The 22,725-nt window shown below is 44.9% G+C and overlaps 1 protein-coding gene across 6 annotated transcripts in view; it reads right to left on the reverse strand.

Annotated features, from left to right (window-relative positions):
- The window catches only part of LOC119172276 (uncharacterized), a 229,066-nt gene that overhangs the window by 63,130 nt on the left and 143,211 nt on the right, over positions 1–22,725 (reverse strand). For all 6 annotated transcript variants that reach the window (XM_075884401.1, XM_075884400.1, XM_075884399.1 and 3 more), the window contains exon 3: positions 13,723–13,824. In XM_075884401.1, coding sequence (XP_075740516.1) covers positions 13,723–13,824 — 102 coding nt within the window. The remainder of the gene's footprint in view (positions 1–13,722; positions 13,825–22,725) is intronic.

The raw sequence follows: 22,725 nt of genomic DNA on the forward strand, positions 1-22,725 counted from the left end.
TCCGCGATTCCGACACAGAGCGAACCCGGAACTAATGCGCGTGCGCGCAGGCGCTGAATTAGGTGCGTTCGTACGTCCTCCTCGATTCGCGCGAGATTTACACAGGAGGATCCCAGCGTAGAATTGCACCCCGGTAGGAGCGATTGCTCGCGAGCAGCTTCAGTGATCGCGGCGGAGCAGACATACCGCACTGAGCGCTCGACCTCGTCTAACGCACGAGAGCGACGTCTTCACCCAACACACGCGATCGTTCGCGTTTTTTTTTTTAATGCTCGTCTGTGTCAACATGAGACGAGCGGCCGACTTGCGGTCGCGTATGTACTACAAGTGCGCCGCGTGCTAGCGCTACTACTCCGAAAGAGACTTCCGGCTCGGCCAAATTATTCGATTCAGCGTTCTCGTAGGCAGTGCGGGCTCACTGTGTACCGCAGCAAAACAAGCCTGTCCTCTGGCGGGAAACAGGTCTCTTTCATGTGTATACCGTATCACTTCGACTCTGGTATTTCACTTTGGGTACGAAATGACAGGTGCGTCGGAAGCATCGCCTAAGCTCCGCTCGAGTTTTCGTGCACGTCGCGTCACACTGCGTTGTAATGCAGCTCAATCATGTTTCTTTGCTTGATGCAGCGTACAGAAAACGGGAAAGGAACTTCCGTCATTGCAGGGACGCAAAAGTACCCTTGCGGGCGGGATTGTTCCAGAACAATGCATGACAGATCACGTGCGGTAATTTGTCTTTGCATTAAAAGGAACAGAAAGAAAGAGCACTAGAATAGAATTGTGGGTCAGGCGTGACACATTGCGCATGGGTACAGAAGGGGATCAAGTGTGAAAAATCTGGGTCGCGTTGTCAAATCCCTTCTACGAGCCCTGGACATTCTAAAGCACCCCCAAGAAGGGTACAGAGTGACCTTTCAATTTCCTATAAATTTTTAACGTTCATGTGGCACTCCTTTTTTGTGAGCTGTGGTAATTGTGAGATAAGGAAGTTTTAAGGGGATTGGCAAATTAATGAAAATAGGAAGAGAGAACAGAGTACAAAGAGGTGACAGCCAGGGTGTAGGGAAACGTCAGATTCGAGATATTTGTTATGTTAGAAAACTTAACAGATTGCCTTACAAGGCTTGATCTGCCTTACAAGGTAAAAAGTGGCTCTGCGAAAGGCCCACACCGCCATACGCTCTCGGGGCCTAAAGCTGTGGTCAGTCAGAACATCAAGAACCATGAATGTGTAGAGTGTCATAATTGACGATTCTATAGATATAACATAGAATTTCAAAATAGAACAAAATAAATAAATTTCAAATAGTTTTCAATAATAAAATATTGAAATTTTCAATTCCAAATAAATTTCAATAAATAAATAAATTTCAAAATTTCGAAATATTTTTCAAGAGACTGACACTCTAATGTATAATGCCTTAGTACATGATCCCTATTAATTAAGGAGGTCATCACATGATTGCTGGATAAAAGAAAAACAGAGTGACCGTCACCGTGATACCCTATCTACCAAAAAATGCTAAATCAGATCAACCAACAGTCACAGGATCACCCATATAGAGACACTGCAATAATTTCGCATGAAAGAATAATTGCATAAGTCGGACGTTTCTCGGCGTGATCTATTTGTGATATGAATGCGTTAAATTGGGGCATTCGCACGTATGCAGCAAGGGGCAAGCAGCTGATACGTGTGATAATGATTTAAGGCCTGTTAGGGTGAGCTGAGGAGCTCAGCATCGGTATTTCGCCTCACTGCGTGTAATCTAAGAATGTGTATCTTCCTGCGAGTTCGGGCGCAGAGAAAAAGTCAATGTCTCATCTCATAATCTAACACGTAAAATGAGTGGCTTTAGATGAGAGATGGTGTACATGTACGGTGCTCCTATATGAATGACCTTGGGCTCATTTCTTGTTTGATCAGAGATTTTTACAGTTATCTGGTCATCAACAAGTGGTAACGGTTCCTGTATAATTTTAATCTATAAGTATTTTATGCTGGGGTCCACCAACATTTCATTGGCGTATTTACGTCACGAAAATGACGTCGACAACGTACGCACTATCAGAAGAGAAAACGTTCAGGCCACAGGAGTTGAACCCATGACCTCTGTCGGCCACTACAGATGCCGGGCACGCTATCTACAGTGCCACGGTCGCATGTTTTGTACGCTTAACCCCCGTGTTCACAAACGCTCCTCGACTCGACTTCCACCCTTCACTAGACAGAGTGGAGCACTGCGCCACAGCTCGGCTCAAAAATGACGCTGCGCTACTCAAGAACAGCAACAGATTATCACTGATATACATTGACTTGCGGTGCCTAGAGATGGCTCTCCCTTCGGCTTTCTCAAGTCAAGGTGAAGCGTTGGGTGAAGGGACGTTCTAAAATACGGGGGTTAAAAAATACGTCTTTTACTTCTGTCACTGTGTTTCACGGCGCTCTTGGTAAAATGAAGCAATGCATGATGATCGTGGCAATCACCATTAGTTCCTTCAACGCCTCATTTCTAAACGTCTGTCCTATTCGGTGCGTTTCCGATGCGAGCATCGTGATTGGGTGAACGCTTTAACACACCCCCAGGTAGCGACCGTACCCCAAGCGTTGATTGATTGATTTGTGGGGTTTAACGTCCCAAAACCACCATATGATTATGAGAGACGCCGTAGTGGAGGGCTCCGGAAATTTTGACCACCTGGGGTTCTTTAACGTGCACCCAAATCTGAGTACACGGGCCTACAACATTTCCGCCTCCATCGGAAATGCAGCCGCCGCAGCCGGGAATCGAACCCGCGACCTGCGGGTCAGCAGCCGAGTACCTTAGCCACTAGACCACCACGGCGGGGCACCCCAAGCGTCAGAGTCAGTCATAACATCTATTCATACCAAACATACACTATAAGAAGTAGAGGAGAAATAGGGGTATCGAGGTTGCTCCTATAGAGGAGCAACTAACCTTGCAAAACTAGTGCACCATTTGGGAAGTAACTGCGGAGGAGTAACCACGCTCTCGCAGTTACTCCTCAAAAGAGAGACAGTTTTTCGCAAAAGAAAACCAAAATTTGGTCAACTTAACTAGCCTTTCGAAGTGCGTGCAGGCATTTGAAGCACAATCGATGTGCAAGCATCGCATTGAAACATAAATTCCCGAAAATGTGCCGCAAACACACGAGATTCGAACTCACGACGACTAAGTCATGATGCGCGTACACTAACAACTACACCACACCACGCTGCAGCACCGCCTGAAAAGAAACAGGCTTGTGCAGGCACTGATGGGTCGTTTGCACACGGCGCGAACATTCCTGCAGTTACTCAAAAAAAAAAAAAACAGGCGCTTTACTCCACAAGGAGGAGAGTGCCCCGCCTTGCTGTGTGCAATCTTTTGTACACATTTCGTCTTTTCGAGAAGTAAAGAGCCCCTTTCGGAGTAACTGCGCAGTTCCCCCGGAAACCTTTTTAGAGTGTAGCTCTGCATCCTCTGGAACGCGCCTGTTTCGCCTAGATGTAGCTCCGCGTTATCAATTTATGCTCACCCCGCGAATAATCGAGGCCGGCCGAAGGGAGCATACAACGCGCGTTGTGTTCCCATCTGGTCAAGCTGTGTTGTTCAATAACACCAACATGCCACGAGTGAGTGACCTTATATAGCCCATGTTCGGCGTCCAGTTAGTCACGCTCTTCTGGTTGTCGTCACATCGCTTTCTCTGATTCCACTCTCACCGTTGTTAACTAATACAGCTACCATAAGTGTCTATGACCACAAGGGTTTGTTCAATCATTAATGATGATGGTTATTCGTCAGGGTGTAGAGGTGTGGCTAAGCGCCAACGTGGATGAATCCACGTTAAGCGGTGCTTTAGCTGTCAAACGCCAATAGACATCGCGCAATCTCTCCTATATTGATGTACAGTAAATAATAAACTGCTTCTCTAAAGACACCTTTTACTTTCGTGTTTAACCGATTTGTTTGACGGGGGAATCAACCATGATTTTTTTTAATAGCAACGAATGTGCTTACTGTGCATAATCGAATGGAATGCTGCCTACAACCATTTTTCGTTGCTCCAAGAGTGACGCGCTGTGCAATAATTCACCTCTTTCAGTCCCCCGAATGGGCTGTCAAACGAACGAATGTTTTCTTGCTTCAAAATTTTCGCTTTCCTTTATACAAAGAGGAGGGGACGAAAGGAGACGTGATGAAGGGAAACAGTGATTCCAACGAGTTCATTTTTCAAGGCACGCATCACGTGGAAGTGTGGCTATGATGTTTAAAAAAATGTAAAGCATTGGTTTTTTCAAGCGGTATTAGGTAGCATTCATTTAGGAATCCAGTACTTCCTGAATTTCAATCGGGATTTTTATTATTTACTGAATCATAGGCTAGGTATGAGCGAGTTGGTGAAGGGAAATTCTGAAAGCATTGAGCGTACGAACACGGGAAAAGAAAACTGAACACCAAACGCTCGGCTAGAAGGCAACGTAAGCGTTCTGTCTTTTCTTCTTGTCCCCGCCTTCATGCGCTAACAAACTCAGAAATTGTGTTTATTTTCTGTTCATTAAGCTGATAAATGCAATAGTACAATGTCATTGTCATGTGGTGTAATAATCCCAAATATTAAGCGGAGAAAACTGATATACAAACAGCGCAGCTGTGGAATGATTTACTGAACAGAATTGCCATATGTCGCGACCTCGTGCTTCGCTTGCTAGCGATCAACCACAAAGCACTCACTGCAACTAAAAATTGACGCTTCCAGTCATTACAAGTTATGTAAAAACCTCCGCCGACTACAAACTTCTGTTAGGATGGGCGATGTTGGGTGTGGAACCAAGCTAGTTTTTGAGGCCCCAACTTCTGTTTCCGAATTGTAAACTATACCCATGCGAATTCTAATTCTGGCAACAATGCGGATGGAGGTTCACGAGTGTCAAGTTCTCGACATTGTGCTCAGTAGCCGGGATGCGCTGATCTGAGCACCCAAGCCGTGTCACCAGAGGAAGGTGATACCCAGAACGAGGAAGTCGAGTTGGCGGAGAAACACCTTTCCTGTTCCCGTTTATGTGCTGTGGTAACACCTTCATTTGAGTCTTTACGCCATTTAATTCCACACGGTTGAATCGAGGTCATAGTATTTTTTTTTTCAAAAAAGAAGAAGCACGAGCTAGAAACACGCTCTTCTGTTTAGTTTGAGCTCAACGGCCAGTAAACCACGGAGAACAACGTCATATGTTATAATTCGTGAGGGGGGGGGGGGGGGGGTTCATTAGCGGATCCACCGATAACCATTGCACATCACAAGACACGCATACCAAAAGCCATTATTTTGTTTTCACCACACCTACGTTTCCGAGGATAATCAAATATAAGTAACTTTTCTCCGTTATCAATTTAGGCTCAGATCATACCTTATAATTTATGTTCACAGCCGAGAGTGGAAACTTACCCCCATCTATCTTTCTTTTTTATGCACAAAACGGTTTAATCAGCACACGCATAACCAAGTGACACTGTCACTGTTCAATGGCTGGGTTCTGAAATATTGTGGCAGTGACTTCATCATTGTTAAATATAGTGGCAGTGCAGAAGTTAAGCGCACAAACTTCAAGGGCTCGTTGAGTTATTGAGAGGCAAACTTCACCGCAACCTACATTTGTATACGCCACCTTTCGCTGCGCTGGCCAGTTGTAACTCACAGGTGAGATTAATGGTGGGCAAGAAAATGGTGTTGAAATTTCCTCGCGTTCGTGTTGCACCTGTTTCGAGTACAGTGAGCGCCCCAGTCCAGTCTCTGTAATCTCCGAGTGCTTCTCTACTAAGGCACATTTCTCAAACCACTGACATCGACGTAATAATATACACGACCCACCGCGCTTCTTTTCCAAGTGGTGCCTATTTTTCCCCGGCGTTCACGACGAGTGCGCCATAAACCACGCAGATTGTACTCGGCCCAGAAAATGCAATTGGCACCGTTATTGTGCCAGTTCGCCAAATATATTAGGCTACGTGCCACTTGGTGCGCGTAAAGGTCAGCCTCAGTTTGGATTCGTTCCCATCCTCGGCCCTCCGTTTTCATTCTTTCCTTCTTTTATGTTTCTTCTTTTTTCCCCCTTGACCTCTTGGAGACTTGCTTCTCTTGCCATGGCAGCCGTGTACGACACGAAACGCGCGCACCATTCTTATTCTCGCATATTGTGTTGTCACATCATTCACGAAATTTCAATAAGCCGACACCCCCCGCCCACACTTTCTCTTGCTTACACCCCACCACTCACAGCGCTCGACAGCCACCCTTACAAACGAGGCGTATGCAGGCAGACATTTAATAAGATGCCTGTACGTAGACTCCGTCTTTTAAGTCCGGGCTTTTTATCAAATATTCTTCGTATAAGCACAACGGCGGGAGTAAGATCTAGCACTGCACTATGTAAGGCTCGCACTGACGTCATCGACCTAATCATTTATATATTATATAATACTGTAATATATCTATGGCCTTTTGACTAACCTTCTTCGCTTAAACCTACAGTGTTGCGCAAGAGCTCACACGGCAATTCATATGGCTTGCACTGACATCACAGGAACTGCCATATTGAAGAACCAACATAGAGGAGGGTAAAGTTAGCGATATCACGTGAATACTTTCACTACACAGGTTAGTTGGTCGTTATTCGTATACAGAGATCAATAATGTTCCACCGACGTTGTTATCGCATTCAAGCAGGTTAATCACCCCTCCATCATGCTGTATTAACGTCTTTAAAACCACTACGCTAACCAGTAGCCAGTAACCAACAGTACGTTAGTCAAGATTTTAGAGTCAATCTATATCAACACTTATCGCTGGCAGAATGTGTTTCTGCTCGCCATTGGCGACACGTGTCTCACCGCGGAGGTCTACAGGTGTTTTAGTGCTATCGCAAGGCCACGGGATCGAATCCCGGCAGCCGCAGCCGCATTTTGATCGAGGCGAAATGCTACAGGCATTAGTATAGTATTTTTGTCCACCACACAGGCCCATGCGTTGGATTTGGGTACACGTCGAAGAACCCCAAGGGGTCAAAATTCGAAAGCCCTCCACTCCACAGACTGCCTCATAATTATATTGTGGTATTGTGATGTGAAACCACAGCTTTTAATGACTACACATGATGACAGGGGAGATAAATCGAGTAAACGAATGAATAAATGAAGAGCACATCACGGAACTGTACAAATACAGCTACCAAAAAGAAAAAAAAAAGAGTTGTAAGAGGGGGTGCCAGATATTCGGTGGAGGGCAACATATATACTGGTCCACACGCACAGACTGCAGGCCGTGTAGAGTCAATCTGCAATGGCAAGGTGTGCGCGCCGCCTTCCTGCATTCCGGTGGCGCCCAAAGGGTCGAGTGGAGGCCCCTGTTCCTGGGGCGGCTCTTTTTCGCAACTGGGTCACTGCGAGACCCCAAAGACCCGTTCCAAATTTCCTGCCTGTGCGTATACTACACAGAGTCTCTTTCACTGCGACCTGCGCGTGCTGTGGTCGCTCTCGACGTTGAAGAGTCCTTGGCGAGCGCTCTTGCGGCGGTTATAAGGCAGTTCCGCGTTTGAACTGCCTCGCCGTATCCTCGGGCATCGACTCGATAGCGCGCGAATTCAATACGCTGGTCTCTAATGGGCGGCTATCGAACTGCGCACCCGGTGCCTCGACGGAACGGAAATGGTAATTTTGCCGAGCTCGCTTCGAGCTTAAATTCGCGATTACGCAGGGCCACCTAACCCTTAACCCGAGTGGCTGTGCAGACAAAAACAGAATGAGAGAGAGAGATGTGAAAGGAAGGGTGATTAGAGAGTCGTGTGTGTCCGGTTTGCTACCCCACACTGCGGTACGTGGTGGGAGACCCCTGACACGAAAGACAAGAGAAATCGCAAGAAAAGCGACAATTTTACACTATGTTGCAAGAAGGTTCGCACAGAGAAGCTAGATAGTCTTCAGTTCTCAGCTCACGGAGTGCCAACGCCAGCGGTGATTAAAAATGATTACTAGCTCTTTTACGGTCTTATGTAATGCTAAAAGGTCTATGACAGCCAATACTCGAACATAAATTGTGTTGTGCGGGTTAATTGCTGTGCATTCACAAACTAGCTGGCAAAGCTATAGGGCATTTGGTCGAGCACTTATTTTGTTAATTGAATTTTTTTACAAGTACGCGAGTGGCCTGACAGTCGAGCGGCACTGGCGCACTTGCGAGCCGGGACGTAACAAGGAACTAGCTGTGCGAGTGTCTGCATTACGGCAAACGGTTCAATTCTGTGATTATTTCGTAATCAGTTGCACGCGAAGTCAATACTATTTAGCTTTCTCAGGCTTACTGCTTTATTTGAACAATTTGCAGCGGCGTAAAATTTGGTAGAACACGACAGGTCCGCAACTTCCCGCACATGACGTCACACAATCCTTTGCGAAGTGGCAATCGCCCGTAGGTAGGCGGGGTTTACGGCCGGTGAAATACAGGGCTTTTTTTGCACTGAAACATTCTTTCATGGCACACTTTTCACATATGTATAAGGGGAAATATTATCTACTTCAAGTTTCCGTTGAAATCTACAAGTTATTGGGGCTTGGGACCGTGTCATGGTCTCTAAATCCCTGTCGTAAGCGTGGAATTCTTTCGTCCGACATGAAATGCGCGAGATTTCGAAAAATCTTATAAGTAGAAGTGTTATCTCAGATTGTAATGTACCTGAAACACACCTTGCAAGTTGCGTGGCACCTTGATAAACTGCATAAATAAAATGAACATGTTAAGAGTGGCGGCGATGTTTGTTAGAAGTTACTGTTCTTGTTCGCCGCAACGTTGAGGAGACTGGGTTTAATATATGAGTGCTAATCTTTGCGATTAAATAGTAATGGCACAAAGTCATAAGTGATCCCAGGTTGTGGTAGTATTGCTTTTTGGGCACCGGAAAATTCTGATTTTCAAGAATACATGTACGTTCTCTGACGACCACGTTTATGGGTGAAAACGTTAAAGTTCGCAGTTTCTTTAGCTCAGTTCCTTTTGTAATAATTGGCGTTCCTTTATTGGCAAAAATAGCAGACGTATACCTCTAAAGGAGGAAAAAGCGTTGCAGTGTCAACTAACTTAATCTTATCTTTCTTTATGGGCTTTCGAGGCCGCAAATGCACCCACGCGTACAAAAGGCACGTGACCATATGCACACGCATGTCCCGCTGTCTCGTGAGTGGACTTCCGCGTATATAGTAGCTACGGACACGTTCTACAGAAGGTCGCGTGACAGGCCTTAACACCAGCTATCAAAAAGCTAGCATATACGGACTACTTTCTTTCAGGAGGCTCAGCCAAGCAACTCCGCCCATCGGGGACATAATAAAGACATGCGCAGTGCGGACGGAACATGAACAAAACCTAACCTGTTCTAATAACCTAACCTAAAACAAAACGACTGCATGAGAATATGTACAGCAGTGGGGTCTCGTGAAATGAAACAAGTCGAAACAAAGTCGCGATAGGCCTCGGTTCATGCGAGTGAACGCCATTCGGCCGAGGGCACCTGGAGACGTCATTGTGTAGAGGACCGATTTTAGGTTTAAAGACCGCGCGAACTAGAAGTGCTGTAAGAAGTAAAGTGGTTTTGGTGCGGCACGCTGTCCCACGACCTAATTTTGTACATTAGTGGCCTCTTTAGACTGCACGACATTAATGAACAACTAACCATTTGAACCACCTACCTACATTTCGTGGGACGCAGAGGATGCAAGTCGGACCACTCACGCAACTTCATTATATTGTGTAAAGTTAAAGGAAAGAGGACGACGCAGATACGAGGAATTAACAAGTATGGAATATGTCTGGATCAGTTTTGTCCTGCTTAGGAAAGGTGAATCTCGTGATTTTATTTAAAAAACAAATAGGGGACCTGCTCAATCCCACCCACCGCGCTTCAAAAGAATATATGCATTTGCTAGAGTTACCAGAGAACTTTTTAAGAAGGCTATTTTGTCAGGCCTAAACATAAGCACTCGTTGAGCATACGTGGCATGCTGAGAAATGTGAGAAACTCCGTTCATTTTAGTTTTCCTTAAAACTGTAACATTCGGATACAAAACTAGGTGGTCATTGTAAGAAGTATACACTATTTGTACTTGTTTTTGTTGTTTTTTGTTTTTTGTACTAGTTACGTGAACAATAAAACTTCTTGAAGCTTTCATGTCCTTTGGAGACAGCTGTTCTCCTAAATGTAGACTCTTTCGAAGTGCATTTTATCAGACGCAACGATGTAAAAACTTAATCGAAATTCATCAGAACACAAGAGCACAGCATTCAAGTTTCAAATCTCGGCAGCTGTACTTATTTTCGCTTTTCTTTCGATTTTATTTTCACTGCATAAATTTAGATTTTGTCGCTGGTTTCACAACACATGTGTACTATGTGTTCAGTTTTTAGAGTGAAAATTTGAATCAAATTTTAGAGAACTTCAACAGCGCTGTCACGATGTTCTCCCAATAATTGATATAAATGGTTATTTAGTTCTGTTACGATTATCGTATGCTTAGTACTATGTTGTGTCTTAAGACTCCCCGAAATCGTAAGTTTGTCACTTGCGCATTCTACATACTGTGAGCTTCACGAGAATTTAGTGAAAGCAAACCACATAGTACGCCGTGCCACGAACATCTAGTGAACGTAGAATGACGTAGGATTCGGTATCTTCGCCACGTTACAATCGCTCTCAGCGCGACAGGATGTACTCGTATACCTTGACGCATTCTCATTTGCCTTAATTACTTCAAGTGAATTTCGCCAACTTACTAGTCAAGTAAAAATAATTGAAGCTCGAGATTGGACTTCAATTTCTCAGGTTGCCTGGATTGAGAGCCGATTTCTTCCGGCCCAAGGCACTCAACCTAAAGCCGGTACATGAAATGAGTGGCAGAAAGCCCAGGACTCCGAAACCAGCTCTGCCCACTCGTACTTAAGGCGGCCCTGATATACTGCAGAACAGCGGAATCATCCGAGCTCTTCGCGTCGAATAAACATCGCAATGAATTAGATCCGTTGATAGCTTCCTGCTCTGTTCCTTCCTGGCGGTAATTAGAGATTCTAGAAGATGCGAGATCGAAAAGATGGCCTAGCACGCGGTTCTTTCCCTCACTTAGCTCATTTGTCACGCCAGCAAACACCAGCACGGATTGTTCTTATCGCCGTCATTCTTACGTGATTTCTTTGCTTATTGGTCCGGGGGTAAGACACACCGGCTCAGTGGTAGTTCTCGTAAGCGTGCGTACCATGAATAGCCGGAAGGGAAGGGGGGAGGGGTGCATGCTCTCTCTAATTACTTAAGAGAGGCGCCAAGTCAGCCTCATATCTTTACATAGCTGGACGTCTCCTGTCATTGGTTAATGCGTGGCGTTATGACCACGCAGGTTTTTGACGATAATGGCGGCCAGGGACTACTAATGGTTTGATTGGAATAACGGTTCACTTCCCGCCTTTGCTACGTACAGCTGGGGAAACAAGGCCGGCCGTTGAAATCTCACTGCTTCGCTTGAGTTTTCCCTCCTAATGCAAAGCTTCCTTCTAATCGAACGTCCATTAGAAGGACATCCATCAACCGCCCTTCCAATAAAGATTCGATAAAAAAAAGTTTGAACAGACTCCAGTGGACGTCCCACGGACGTCCATTGGAATAGACATTCCACGAACGTCCAATTAAGTTTTTTTTTTAATAGAGGACTGTGCGCGCATTTTGGACAGCTCTTCTAATCTACAAGTACGCGTAAATGCAATCGCTGAGTAAAATATGTCAAATATATATCATACTAGGCATTCTGGGCAGCGTAGAGTACTGTGTAGAAACTTGAATGTATACGCAACGCTAAGTTGTTTGCCCTACTTATATGGTTACTGCGACTTCCCGCTACGCGTGTTTGTGCAAGCCTCAATTAGGTTAAACGCCGTACACATCACGAAGCCTATATGCAGGCTTAACTTGACATCAAGCGTGAATGCAAAGTATGTTGCATCCGCATGCCGACCGATATGATGTCCACGAAGCTAATGAATGTATAAACGTATTCGTGGTCTCGTTAAATGGGCAATGAGTTGTTGATTCCTTACAAATAGAGAAGCTGTCATGCGTTCATTTGCACGCATTGTGCAGAAGCTGGCCCTTTGTATTTGGCCTAATAGTGTAATATTGTTTGGACAAATTAAATGTTGAGATCTTTAGTTTTTTATTTTTTCTTGTCAGTTCCTGTTCACACTTCAGCAATGATGTATGCAAACGTCACCTGGTAATATGTTACCCGTGTTACCATGCGGCCTTTTCTTTTTCATAGGAACCATTTATAATGGTACAGAAAGCTTTTCTAGTGTTTTATAGGCATTGTTATGTGATTCTCACGCCTGTGTTGCATGTGTCCGATCTTGTTACCACCATGACTTGGTAAAGGTGATTTTGTAACTTACGTCAGGGGATATTATATAAGATTCCTTTACTTCTGCTATCCAGTTTTGAAGACGTGTCAGCTACTTTTCTTTTTCTTGTGGGAAGAATCAAAGGTTAATTTTGAATGCGCTTGAAATCAAATTAGTTGAGCTAGGAGTTCGGAAATGCATGCACGCATCCACAAGTGAAAATGCAAATAAATATAAATATTTTCATAGTATGCTTCTGTTTGCGTAAACAACAACTAAATGTGGACGCACTTCCGTGTGAATGCTATGCGTTGGTTGGCACAAAACTTCCTGTGCTTTAAGGGAACATGGAAGTACAGACGTGCATCAGCTGCGTGCTGTATATTCTCCTTCGTCCTTTTAAATAGCAAAGTTTTCGAGACGTAGCTTTTTCAAACAGTTCTTTTTTTCTCGGTAGGCGTTTGTCTTATTCCCTGATCAATCGTGATTCTATCAGATCCCATGTATAAAGAAATACAGCAAAAATTAATAAAAAATCAATAAATATAGAAAGAGATAAAAACACTGACTCAGAGGAGGCACAGGAGAGTGCGGTAAATTTCCATCGGACGCACTTTCAAACGCACACCTTCCACTATAGCGTGCACGTCAGATGTCCGGGAATGCTACAGCGTCGAAACCTTGAGAACAATCAGGCCACTCCGCGATATTCCCACACAATTGAAGCGCAGCCAGTTTTCGTGCGGGCACTGCATTGTGCCTTATTATGTACCTTGAGCATTTGCGCACTTCCAACCACGTCCCCCCGCTTCTAGAATAGAAAATCCATTAACGCGTCCCAAAAAGTGAAGTAGTGAACATGTCGAAGCTTTCCAGCATAGGAGCGACCTCTATAGCCTTCACTTCACCCCCCCTCCCTTCAATGAGGCAGACTTCAAAACGAGCAATCTTGTAGCATATTGGGTGCGTGACATTGCCCTCGTTCTTATCTACCCACTCTTCCTGTCAAGCTTGCGATGTTTGATGTAAATAAAAGCAACCGCTCTCCCACGCTGCCCTTAGGGGCGCGCTTTCTCATAGTTTTCTCGCGTCTCTCGGTAGCTTTGTATACCGTGCAAGCTGCGGAGTCAAGAAACAGGTTACCAGCGTCGCTGGTGTTGAGGAATTACGTGGTGTACGCGGAAAACAAGAGAAAAACTGAAGAAGTGACAGCTTCTACGCGATAACGCTCAATAAGTGCTCCGTCTAGCGTTTTCTACGTTTAAATATAGAGGAAAGTACAACAACACTCACTTTCGTCGGAGCCGTCGGGACAGTCTTCCCAGCCATCTCTGACGCGCCGCTCGGGTATGCAAAAGTAGTTGCTCAGACACCGAAACTCTCCCCTGTGGCACGCTGTGGGTGAAAAAGGAAAACAACAAAATAATGAGCTTCCATGTTATATACCCAATGCGAAATTATGGACATACCAAAAACAGCAATCAGAAGAACGAAAAAAGTCAGGAATGTCGCTCGCGAAGTTCCGCCCTGGCTGTCAAAAAACCCCAAACTTGCCTTTCTAGTTTAGATAGAACGCAGGATGCCATTCGATGCATGAACATTACATTAACAGCATGCGGCAACTTCAGCCGCCTTCTGAAAATTCTTCTCCCTTCTAAACAATGCAGGAAACGCAGATAAGATAGTTATTTCTTTCGACCGATGAACGAAGAAGAATGTAGGAAGATTTCAGTGAAGAGCCGTGGGTAGAAAACACGTTTAAATGGCACGTTTAGAGAGCCAGTACACGAAGTGTGAATTATCGGACAGCAACAGCCACTTACAGTTAGGTGATGAGGGCTTAGTTTTTTTTTTCATGGACTCGACGTAAGTGTAAAAATGGCATAACGCTGCAATATTTCACACTATGTTCATCCAGCCTTGCACAATGCGCTTAACGCTTGAACCCTATAAGAGCCTATCAATAAGTGGGGCACATTTCTTTGTGCATTCAGGTCCCACTGCACATATCAGCGTTTGCTGCTATATGCTGTGGACGAAGTCTACACCACGCCCCACCTATACACGCTCGTATACTTCGCCTCAATGCACACTCATTCGCAGAAGGTTTTGCAAACGTGGGATACGTGGCAGAGTAAATTCGAGCACGTGTGTTAGCCTCCCCCCCCCCCCACCAGAAAACAAACAAACGTAGAAGAGCGAAAGGAGCTATTGCTGTTTTCACAGAGCATCGAAAGGGGCAATTAAAGGAAATCCCGTTCGCAAGACCCCCTTGAGCGAAACGCTATTTGCTTCTCCGAGTGGTGTGCAGAGGCCTTTCATTTGTATTCCCATTTTCAGAGCGCAGCCGGCCGTTTATCCAGCTGTCACATCTAACGGCCATACTTCTCGCAGTGCTTCTGTACGTCTTTTTACGTTCGTGGTCGTGTGTGTGCTGACGTGATGAGATCGTATGTTGTACACCGTGAAACTAGCCGGGCGAAGCGGGTCGTTGCACTGCCAGCGAGTGCGGAGACCGCCTTTGCCTCGGGCCAACACGATGTTCACGAAAACGATCTCGTTTGCCTAGCCTCCACCGTGCCACCGTGCCGCCGCCTGTTATCCTCCTTTTTACGCCGCTGGAACTCCTCTGACTCGCGTGCTCTTTTCTATAGCCAACTTGCTTCGGTCAATCACGCTTACAATGCGTCTCTGGCGATGGGAGAGTGTCGAGAAAGTTAGGTGCCCGCCACGGGTATCCACCTACACGGCGTTTTAAACAGCTGATCTATGTGTCGGAATTTTTCCTCGTCAACCGTGCAGTTCCATGGTTTCATAACAATGGCCGTGTCTCTTGACAATCTGGCGTAATATTCAGTTGCGTTACTCATGCATAATTAGACTGCGAGCAGTTCTTACAGGCACGATAAGACAGAGAAAGGGCCCATAATACCATTGCCTTCGGTGTGGAATCTCTGTACTAAAAGATTCTCCTCGGGCCTAGAAAATAAATAAAACGCTAGTGTGGGTTCATAAATGGACTTGCGCGTAGGCTTGTAACTACGTGTTCTGAGATAGAATATGGGTTTGATGTCAGGTGGTTGTAGTATAGTCTTCGCTGCTGTTACGTCAAGTACGGTACTAATAGTTAATGTGATTGCAATTATAAGCAAACATTACTGGCTTACATGGTGTACATCGTACGCGCGAGGCTATCACCATTGGTAGAGTTGTGATTTTGCACAGATTCATTTTTCTTTTTCCGTTTTATATCAACAGTTAAACGGGACGTACCAGCCTCCCCTTCATGCGGTTAATCGTGCTTCGAGAAATTCACCGCAGGAGATACCCTTAAATTCAAGGCTAACGCAGCACAAACTATGAACGACAATACGCAGACGAAATACTCAACACAGGCAAACGGTAAAATTCAAGTGCTTCGTTAAGACATGCCGTATAGGTTTGGTCCCTGCCCACGGCAAGTTACCTTTTTGTCTACCTTTATTTCTCCACATTTACATTGCATTTACTGCTAAGAGCATCATCTGCACTTCGCATTATCGTCTGTTAGTTGTCATGATTATTGTGTCTAACAAAGAAAAAAGTGAGCGTTTAACATTTACACTTCTTTCCTTAAATCGTTAAGGCAAGTTTTACGCGCTGTGCTGACAGATGAATACATCTTGCGTTGTTAATTCACTGTGCTAAATGCATCCCGTAAGTGCTCGTGTTGGGTACAAGAAAATCAAATGAAGTAATGCTTTGAAGGATTTTCCTTTTTTTGTAGATGTTTTTATGCTCAATGATATAGCTTAAAAAGATCTTTCATTAAAATTCGACAACGTTGTACAATTATTAGGCCGCTACTGAGCCAGGAAATTTAACCAGCTGATCATGTTCCAGAACCACGAAACATGTGTGAACAGTCACTGACGGTGGAGATCACTGAACTTTTATTGTTTCCTTCCTAAATGCTCTAATGAACGTGTGCTCATTTCACGAAGCAGGAGCCTGCAGAGCGACGGCTTTCACCAACAGCGGTGAAGCACAAAGAAGATAGAAGATTGCGAAGCGCTGAATGACAACGGAGCGTTAAATTGAGGTGTTTAGTCAGGACTCCAGCTTCTTTCTTTGCCTGAGCTTGTAAACGCACCATTTAATAGCCCCTATTTTTACTTTCAGAGTAAAGTGGGCTGGAAAGTAAGCGCAGCGTTTAAAATTTAGCGATAGTGATGATATTTGGAGCTAGGCGTGTGCACATCGCCGAGTCAAAGTGAAGCTTTGCAAACCAACGCTATATTTTAAGAATTTCCAAATTTGTAATATTTGCACATAAATTTTCGTAAAACAGTACCGCAAGAAACATTCGCTACTTTACCGAGAGAAAGAGAAAGAGAATAAAGATGAAAGAAAGGCAAGGAGGTTAACCATGGCTGAGCCTGGTAGCCTACCTTGCACTGGGTAGGGGGTAAGGGGGACCAAAAAATCCAAATAGACAAATATAGCACGTTAATAATACTATATCTGCACCAATATGAGCGCAACTAGCCGCAAACCAGTACAGAAAGTCAAAAGAGCGTCCTTTGTATGCGTGCTAAACATCTTCATAATGTCGGTAGTGCATAGTTAAGTCGCAATAAGGAACGTTAGTTGTTTACGGCATTAGAAATCCCAAGCACGTTACAGCTGATTGGCCTTAGTTTCCACTTAACTAGCACGCATCCACTAGTTCATTCACCCATACTGTAATTATTGTCTTGAAAATTGCCAGAAGGGCATAAATCACCCGCATTTATCTGCGTGCACTGTTACCTTGCTTGTAGTTGCACTGTACTGGGTAATGAACTGCATTCTGAGTTCCCTCGCGCTTCTTGCGTAAACAAAAAGTGTAGCAATATTACTGCAATCCCGATATGAGCAAAAAAAAAACGGTGAAGAAAAATATTGTGCCTGCAGTTCTTTTACATACACTTAAACTCGATAGAGGGCTGGTAAAACCCAAGTGGCAGCCGCAGTACTTTGGCAGAAAGCCATATATCCTCAACAATCGTTTTTCGGGGAACTTGGCGAAAAAAAAAAAATATTCGAGAACACATCGACGACGCCACCGGTTAAACTGGTCAATAACAGAGGCCCGCGAACTAGCGCTGACGGCGTCGGATATACTGTTACTGCTATTAGGGCAGAGACAGCCACGCCCGATTCCAGTTGTTAGGTGTCGCATTCCCAGCCGGTGCCAACTCGTGCTCCATTGTAGGGCGTGCCTGGTGGCCACCAGTCGCAATTAAATAAATTTTGATTTAGGAACACGGCAGAAGACAAAGGAAAAAAACAAATGATACAGAGGAAAGGCCGAGGCACGCCCTGGCACGAACCGTTTCTTATCTCGGACTGCTTCCGTCCAGCTGACCACGAGAACCAGCAAGCAGTCGGCCGTCCCAGAAAGCACACTTATAATCAGGCACTGCAAAAAGAATGCCTCTTTCGAATGCGTTCTTTTCAACTCCTCTCTTTTTGTTCTCGCCGGCCTCTCCTTGCATTCACGTGCACCTAAAATTAGTGCAGAAGCAGTTACGGCATCAACTCACGGACCTATAAGTGTAATTGCTACGCCCGGCTGCACCACTCTCGTGCCCCATCCACGACGTGCACGCATACGTGTACTCCAAGAGCGGTGGTGATTTCTCCGTAAGACATTGAAAAAAAAAAAAAAGCAGGGAGCCACTGGCGGTCAACAGTTCCCACGCCCCAGTTCCGCTCGCCACTTTTCGCGTACTTTGTGCAGCATTTACGTGCGCGCGGCGTCACATCAAAGGAGGGGACAAAATGGTTTCCTCGCCTGTATGCGGTGGATAAGTTGACTTACTGCTCCTGTTTCAGGTTTGCCAGTTTTACTGCACCATCCTGTTTTATGGGCAAATTGTGTTTCGAACTGGCTCCTACAGCGAGGGCAAAGAATTGCTGACAGTGCTGGAAAGTCCCGGTGCGAATGAAATGTCCCCGTCATTGTTATCATCGTTGAAAATTGGTCTGTAATAAAGCCAACGAGACAAAGGAGCATGCCTCACCTCAAAATACTTCCCTAAGTGACCTAGTCTACCCCTAAAGTATGGCTTCGAGTGCCAGTTAAAAAACAACAACCTCGCGAACCGTTAACATGACAGCAATCTACAAGCGAATATTTCTAAATTCGGTTCAACGAGAAGAAAGCGTTATTAGTGCTTTGGCCTGGCATCGCGTGGGGTGGCTTTCGAATGTCTTTTCGCACAATATTACTTTATTTGGTGAAGCCAAGCCGTCAACGAAATTTTTACAAAGCGAGGTATACTCAGAGAACCATTGCAGCGGCGTAGGTGAACGTGACATAAAACAATGCAAGAGAAACGCCCTCCTTAATTTGCAAGCTGCTCATTTACAAGTTACCCGCCATTGGTCCAGTGGTTATGGCGCTCCACTGGTGACCCAGCATCCCAGCAGCGGCGGCTGCATTTTGGATCAAGGCGAAAATGCTCTAGGTCTTTCTACTAAAATTTTGGTGCCCGTTAAAGAACTGAAAATAGTTGAAAGTTTTGAACTCCTCTACTACGATGTCTTTTATATTCATATCGTAACTTTGCGACCTTAAATCCCATGAAAGGCGGAAATGCTGTAGGCACTAGTGCTCAGATTTGGGTGCACGTTAAAAAACACCAGGTGGTCGAAATTTCCGGAGCCCTCCACTACGGCGTCTCTCATAATCGTATGGTGGTTTTCGGACGTTCAACTGCACATATCAATCAATCGATCAATTAAATCCTATGAACTATTAGCATTGAAGGGTCATCATATTGATCGATATGTGGGGTTTAACGTCCTGAAAAAACCACATGATTATGAAAGACGCCGTAGTGGAGGGGTCTGGAAATTAAGACCACCTGAGGTTCTTTAATGTGCACCCAAATCTGAGCACTAGGGCCTACAGCATTTTCGCCCCTTCAAAAATGCAGCCGCCGCTACCGGGATTCAATACCGCGACCTACGAGTCAGCAGCAAAGTACCTTGGCCACAAGACCGCCGCGGCGGGGCTACACGTCCTCATAAATCATGGCTCTCTTTACACAGGCCAAAATTACACCAGCGACTTCCATAAAACCAATAATAAAAAGCATATGAAAAGCTCAATAGACTGCTTTAAAAACTGAACAACACTTTTTGAACTTAAACATGACAATTTCAGTTTACATGCTGTTGTGTTAATAGGGTGTTTCTTTTTAGCAAGTTACAGAAATTAGGTATGCGAAAATAGCTCCTCCTTTCTCACTTGCTGTGCCACAGAACGACAGGTTTTTCTATTTCAACACTGCGCAAGTTGAGAGACGAACTATAAAGCATAAAAAATTGCTTACTAATTCTTGGAAAAAGCAAATCGTGGTGTTGGCATATCTTCACTACAAGTAAGAACGTAAAGCACAGCGAGCGATAAGAGAGTAGCGATGATAGCGCACCGTATTCCCGTAACTTTACCTGAAGGACCCTATTTAGCAGCGCACGCCATCATGCCGATCTTTCCTTGTTGACTACGCTTAAGTTAATTCACAAAATCTGAATAAAAGCGCATGAATTTTTGTTTCTTTCTTCAAGTTTTACCCCTAACATATTACTCGGCTTAAGACCCGTTTATAACTGCTTTTTTATTGTGAGTAGAGCAGCGGTAGTTCACTATTTTTAGTTCATTATAGATCCCCTCGAAAGAACACCGGCATATACGAGGATACCAGAGGCTCCGCGAACGGTACCGCACGCTGCAGCTGCCGTAACGTCCTCATATCATATCATAACGTCCTCAATTATCGCACGTGCGCATACACCCCGCACATGAGCCTATAAAGTAGTGCTATCCCTGTGCTTCCCATTTTGTGGCACACTCAAACGAGCTCAAATTTTTCCGGTATATAAGCTAATGTTCGCTGAAAAAAACGCCTTCTCTTCTTCAGCATTTCTACTTCAGTGTTTTTATTGGATGCGTGTTTTATCATTCTTTGTGATTATCTTTTCTAGTAAACATTTATGTATTTCCTTACATTTTCCTGCTGTCACGATGTGCAATGTAGTCTGTACACAATCCTGATGCTATCAGTGGAGTTCGAGGAAAGAAGTATCTGCCAGCATCTCAGCTATCTTTCCTCCCCCCTCGCCATGTTTTATTTCTTGTGCATGAGTTTCTCTTCCTAATAGATACCTTATAAATTAAAGTATCATTATATACCGAATTTCCGGTTTTACGTTGCTTACGTAAGACTCCGAGATGGTCCACGGAAGCGTGTTTGCGATAATCTCGTTCTAAGGCACTTCTCGGTAAATACCAGTGGTTGATACCTTCGCAGTACGAAGGCATGCATGGCGGAAAAATGATCAGGAAGCTGGCAGGGTTTCGGCCGACTGAATGAATGGTTCGATTCATTCAAGTTGCATCGTTAGCGTCAAGAGACTACCAGTTGTTTCGAGAGGTCAAGCTACGTGACCTTAGGCTTCTTGTATGCATCGCGTGGAGCACATTAGGCATGCATGTTAGGCGCGGTTTTCAATGGAAGGACGGCAATTATCAAGGTTACTATCGTTTCCGACATGTCCGGCTGATATTTCTGGTGTATCAGTTCCTCCTTCACTCCAGGAAAGTTTACTTCTGTTGCATCTAAATTACTAGCCTCAAGAAGGAAACGGAAACAAATTATCTTCAATGACGGCATCTATTAACCAGAAACAATGAGCAAATGGCATTTTACGAGGCCAATTTGGCAGTTTGCATCGATTTGATGACACATTCCAAGTTCGCGAGTGTCGCACAATCTCATCGCAAAGCGGCAGACCTCAACAAACACAATGCCGTTGAGAATCGGAATTTGTCATTCATTTTGGAAACGCCCGTTCCAAGCCCGTTCTTCACTCATGATGATGCATGCAGATGCAAGGACCTATTGTAAACGACACTGGGCATTGACAAGCGTGTGGTCCTTGTTCGAACCTTCAAGTCCCTTCTGACTGTTCTTGTATTTTGAGGGTGGTCAACATCATAGTAGTGGTAGGCAATGGTGCAAAGAAAGACAAAAAACTGTGATAACTATTGCAGTATGATGTGAGTTCACCGTCCACCCTGCTTTACTTGTAAAGTGACCTCACATATGGTCGCCCAACTTCTGCGCGTGAAGCCACCATGTCGCTGTTTTTGTGTTAAGAACTACACTTATTGGCTAGAAGTGTGCTGTTAGGTTTCAACATTAGTGTCAGCTAAGAAATAAGATTGTACGGAGAAACAAAACGACCACTAAAAAAACAGAGAAGCAAGGAAAGGCAGGGAGGTTAATCAGACGCACGTCTCGTTTGCTATCTACCACTTATAAAAGGAGGGAAAACAGAGACCGAGGAATAGAAAAGAAAGATGAACAGGATCACCAGCACTGAGAGGGGGAGCGCATTTGTTCTACAGGCGGTCAAGCAGATTCCTAGATGCTTCAAAATAATGCGCACGCTGAGACCAACAAGAAACGTTTCTCCAGACACCGGTGCATAATATTAGCAGGCCACAAATATGCCGTTTACGTATGACCATTTATACACACACCACGCAACTGTCTTTTGTTATATCAGCTGGTTACGACGAGGGCATAGTCGAATTTAGATCAAATAAGATAAACAATTCATATAGCTATGAAGAAAGCATGCAGCCAACTGTGCACTGTCAGCACGCGCAGAATATGGATCGCGAACAGAAGCGAAATAAAGATTAAGCAGAGAGGCAACGTATACATCTGAGGTGGCACTTCCATCGATCAATTTGAAGTGCGTAGCGGGTCTTTTGCTGGCACATTATAGAGAAGAATGCCATTAGAGCCGACGGCTTAAGGAGGGCCCCAGATAAGCGGGCGACCCAATTCCACAGCGTCAGCGTTTATCCTTCAACGACGCACCCCGTGTACACTACGCGCTTACCGTCAATTTTCTCTTAATTCTCTGTCTCCCAGTCAGCAGCATCCTTCATATGGAGTCCACTTTTCCCTTGCCATCAACCATAAAGAGAGCTTTGCGAGATAGAGCAGAAGGAGATTAGTAGTATAAAGGCGGCTTCGGGTCTCGAGAATCTGTCGGTGCTAGCATCGCGCGCACGAAATCGCTGTTCGCTCATTTTTGTCTTAAGCGACAGCCGAATGTTCAGCGCTACCCACGACATTCCCTCAATTTACAGTCCCACGAGAGGGCAAATGCGCCCCTGCGTATCCTGTCAAGACAGCACATGTCGAGATTTGCGAGTGACATTGGCTTTAAGATATGTTCGTTCGCGCA

This window comes from Rhipicephalus microplus, unplaced genomic scaffold, assembly GCF_043290135.1.
Source record: "Rhipicephalus microplus isolate Deutch F79 unplaced genomic scaffold, USDA_Rmic scaffold_32, whole genome shotgun sequence".
In the NCBI taxonomy this organism is placed as follows: domain Eukaryota; kingdom Metazoa; phylum Arthropoda; class Arachnida; order Ixodida; family Ixodidae; genus Rhipicephalus; species Rhipicephalus microplus.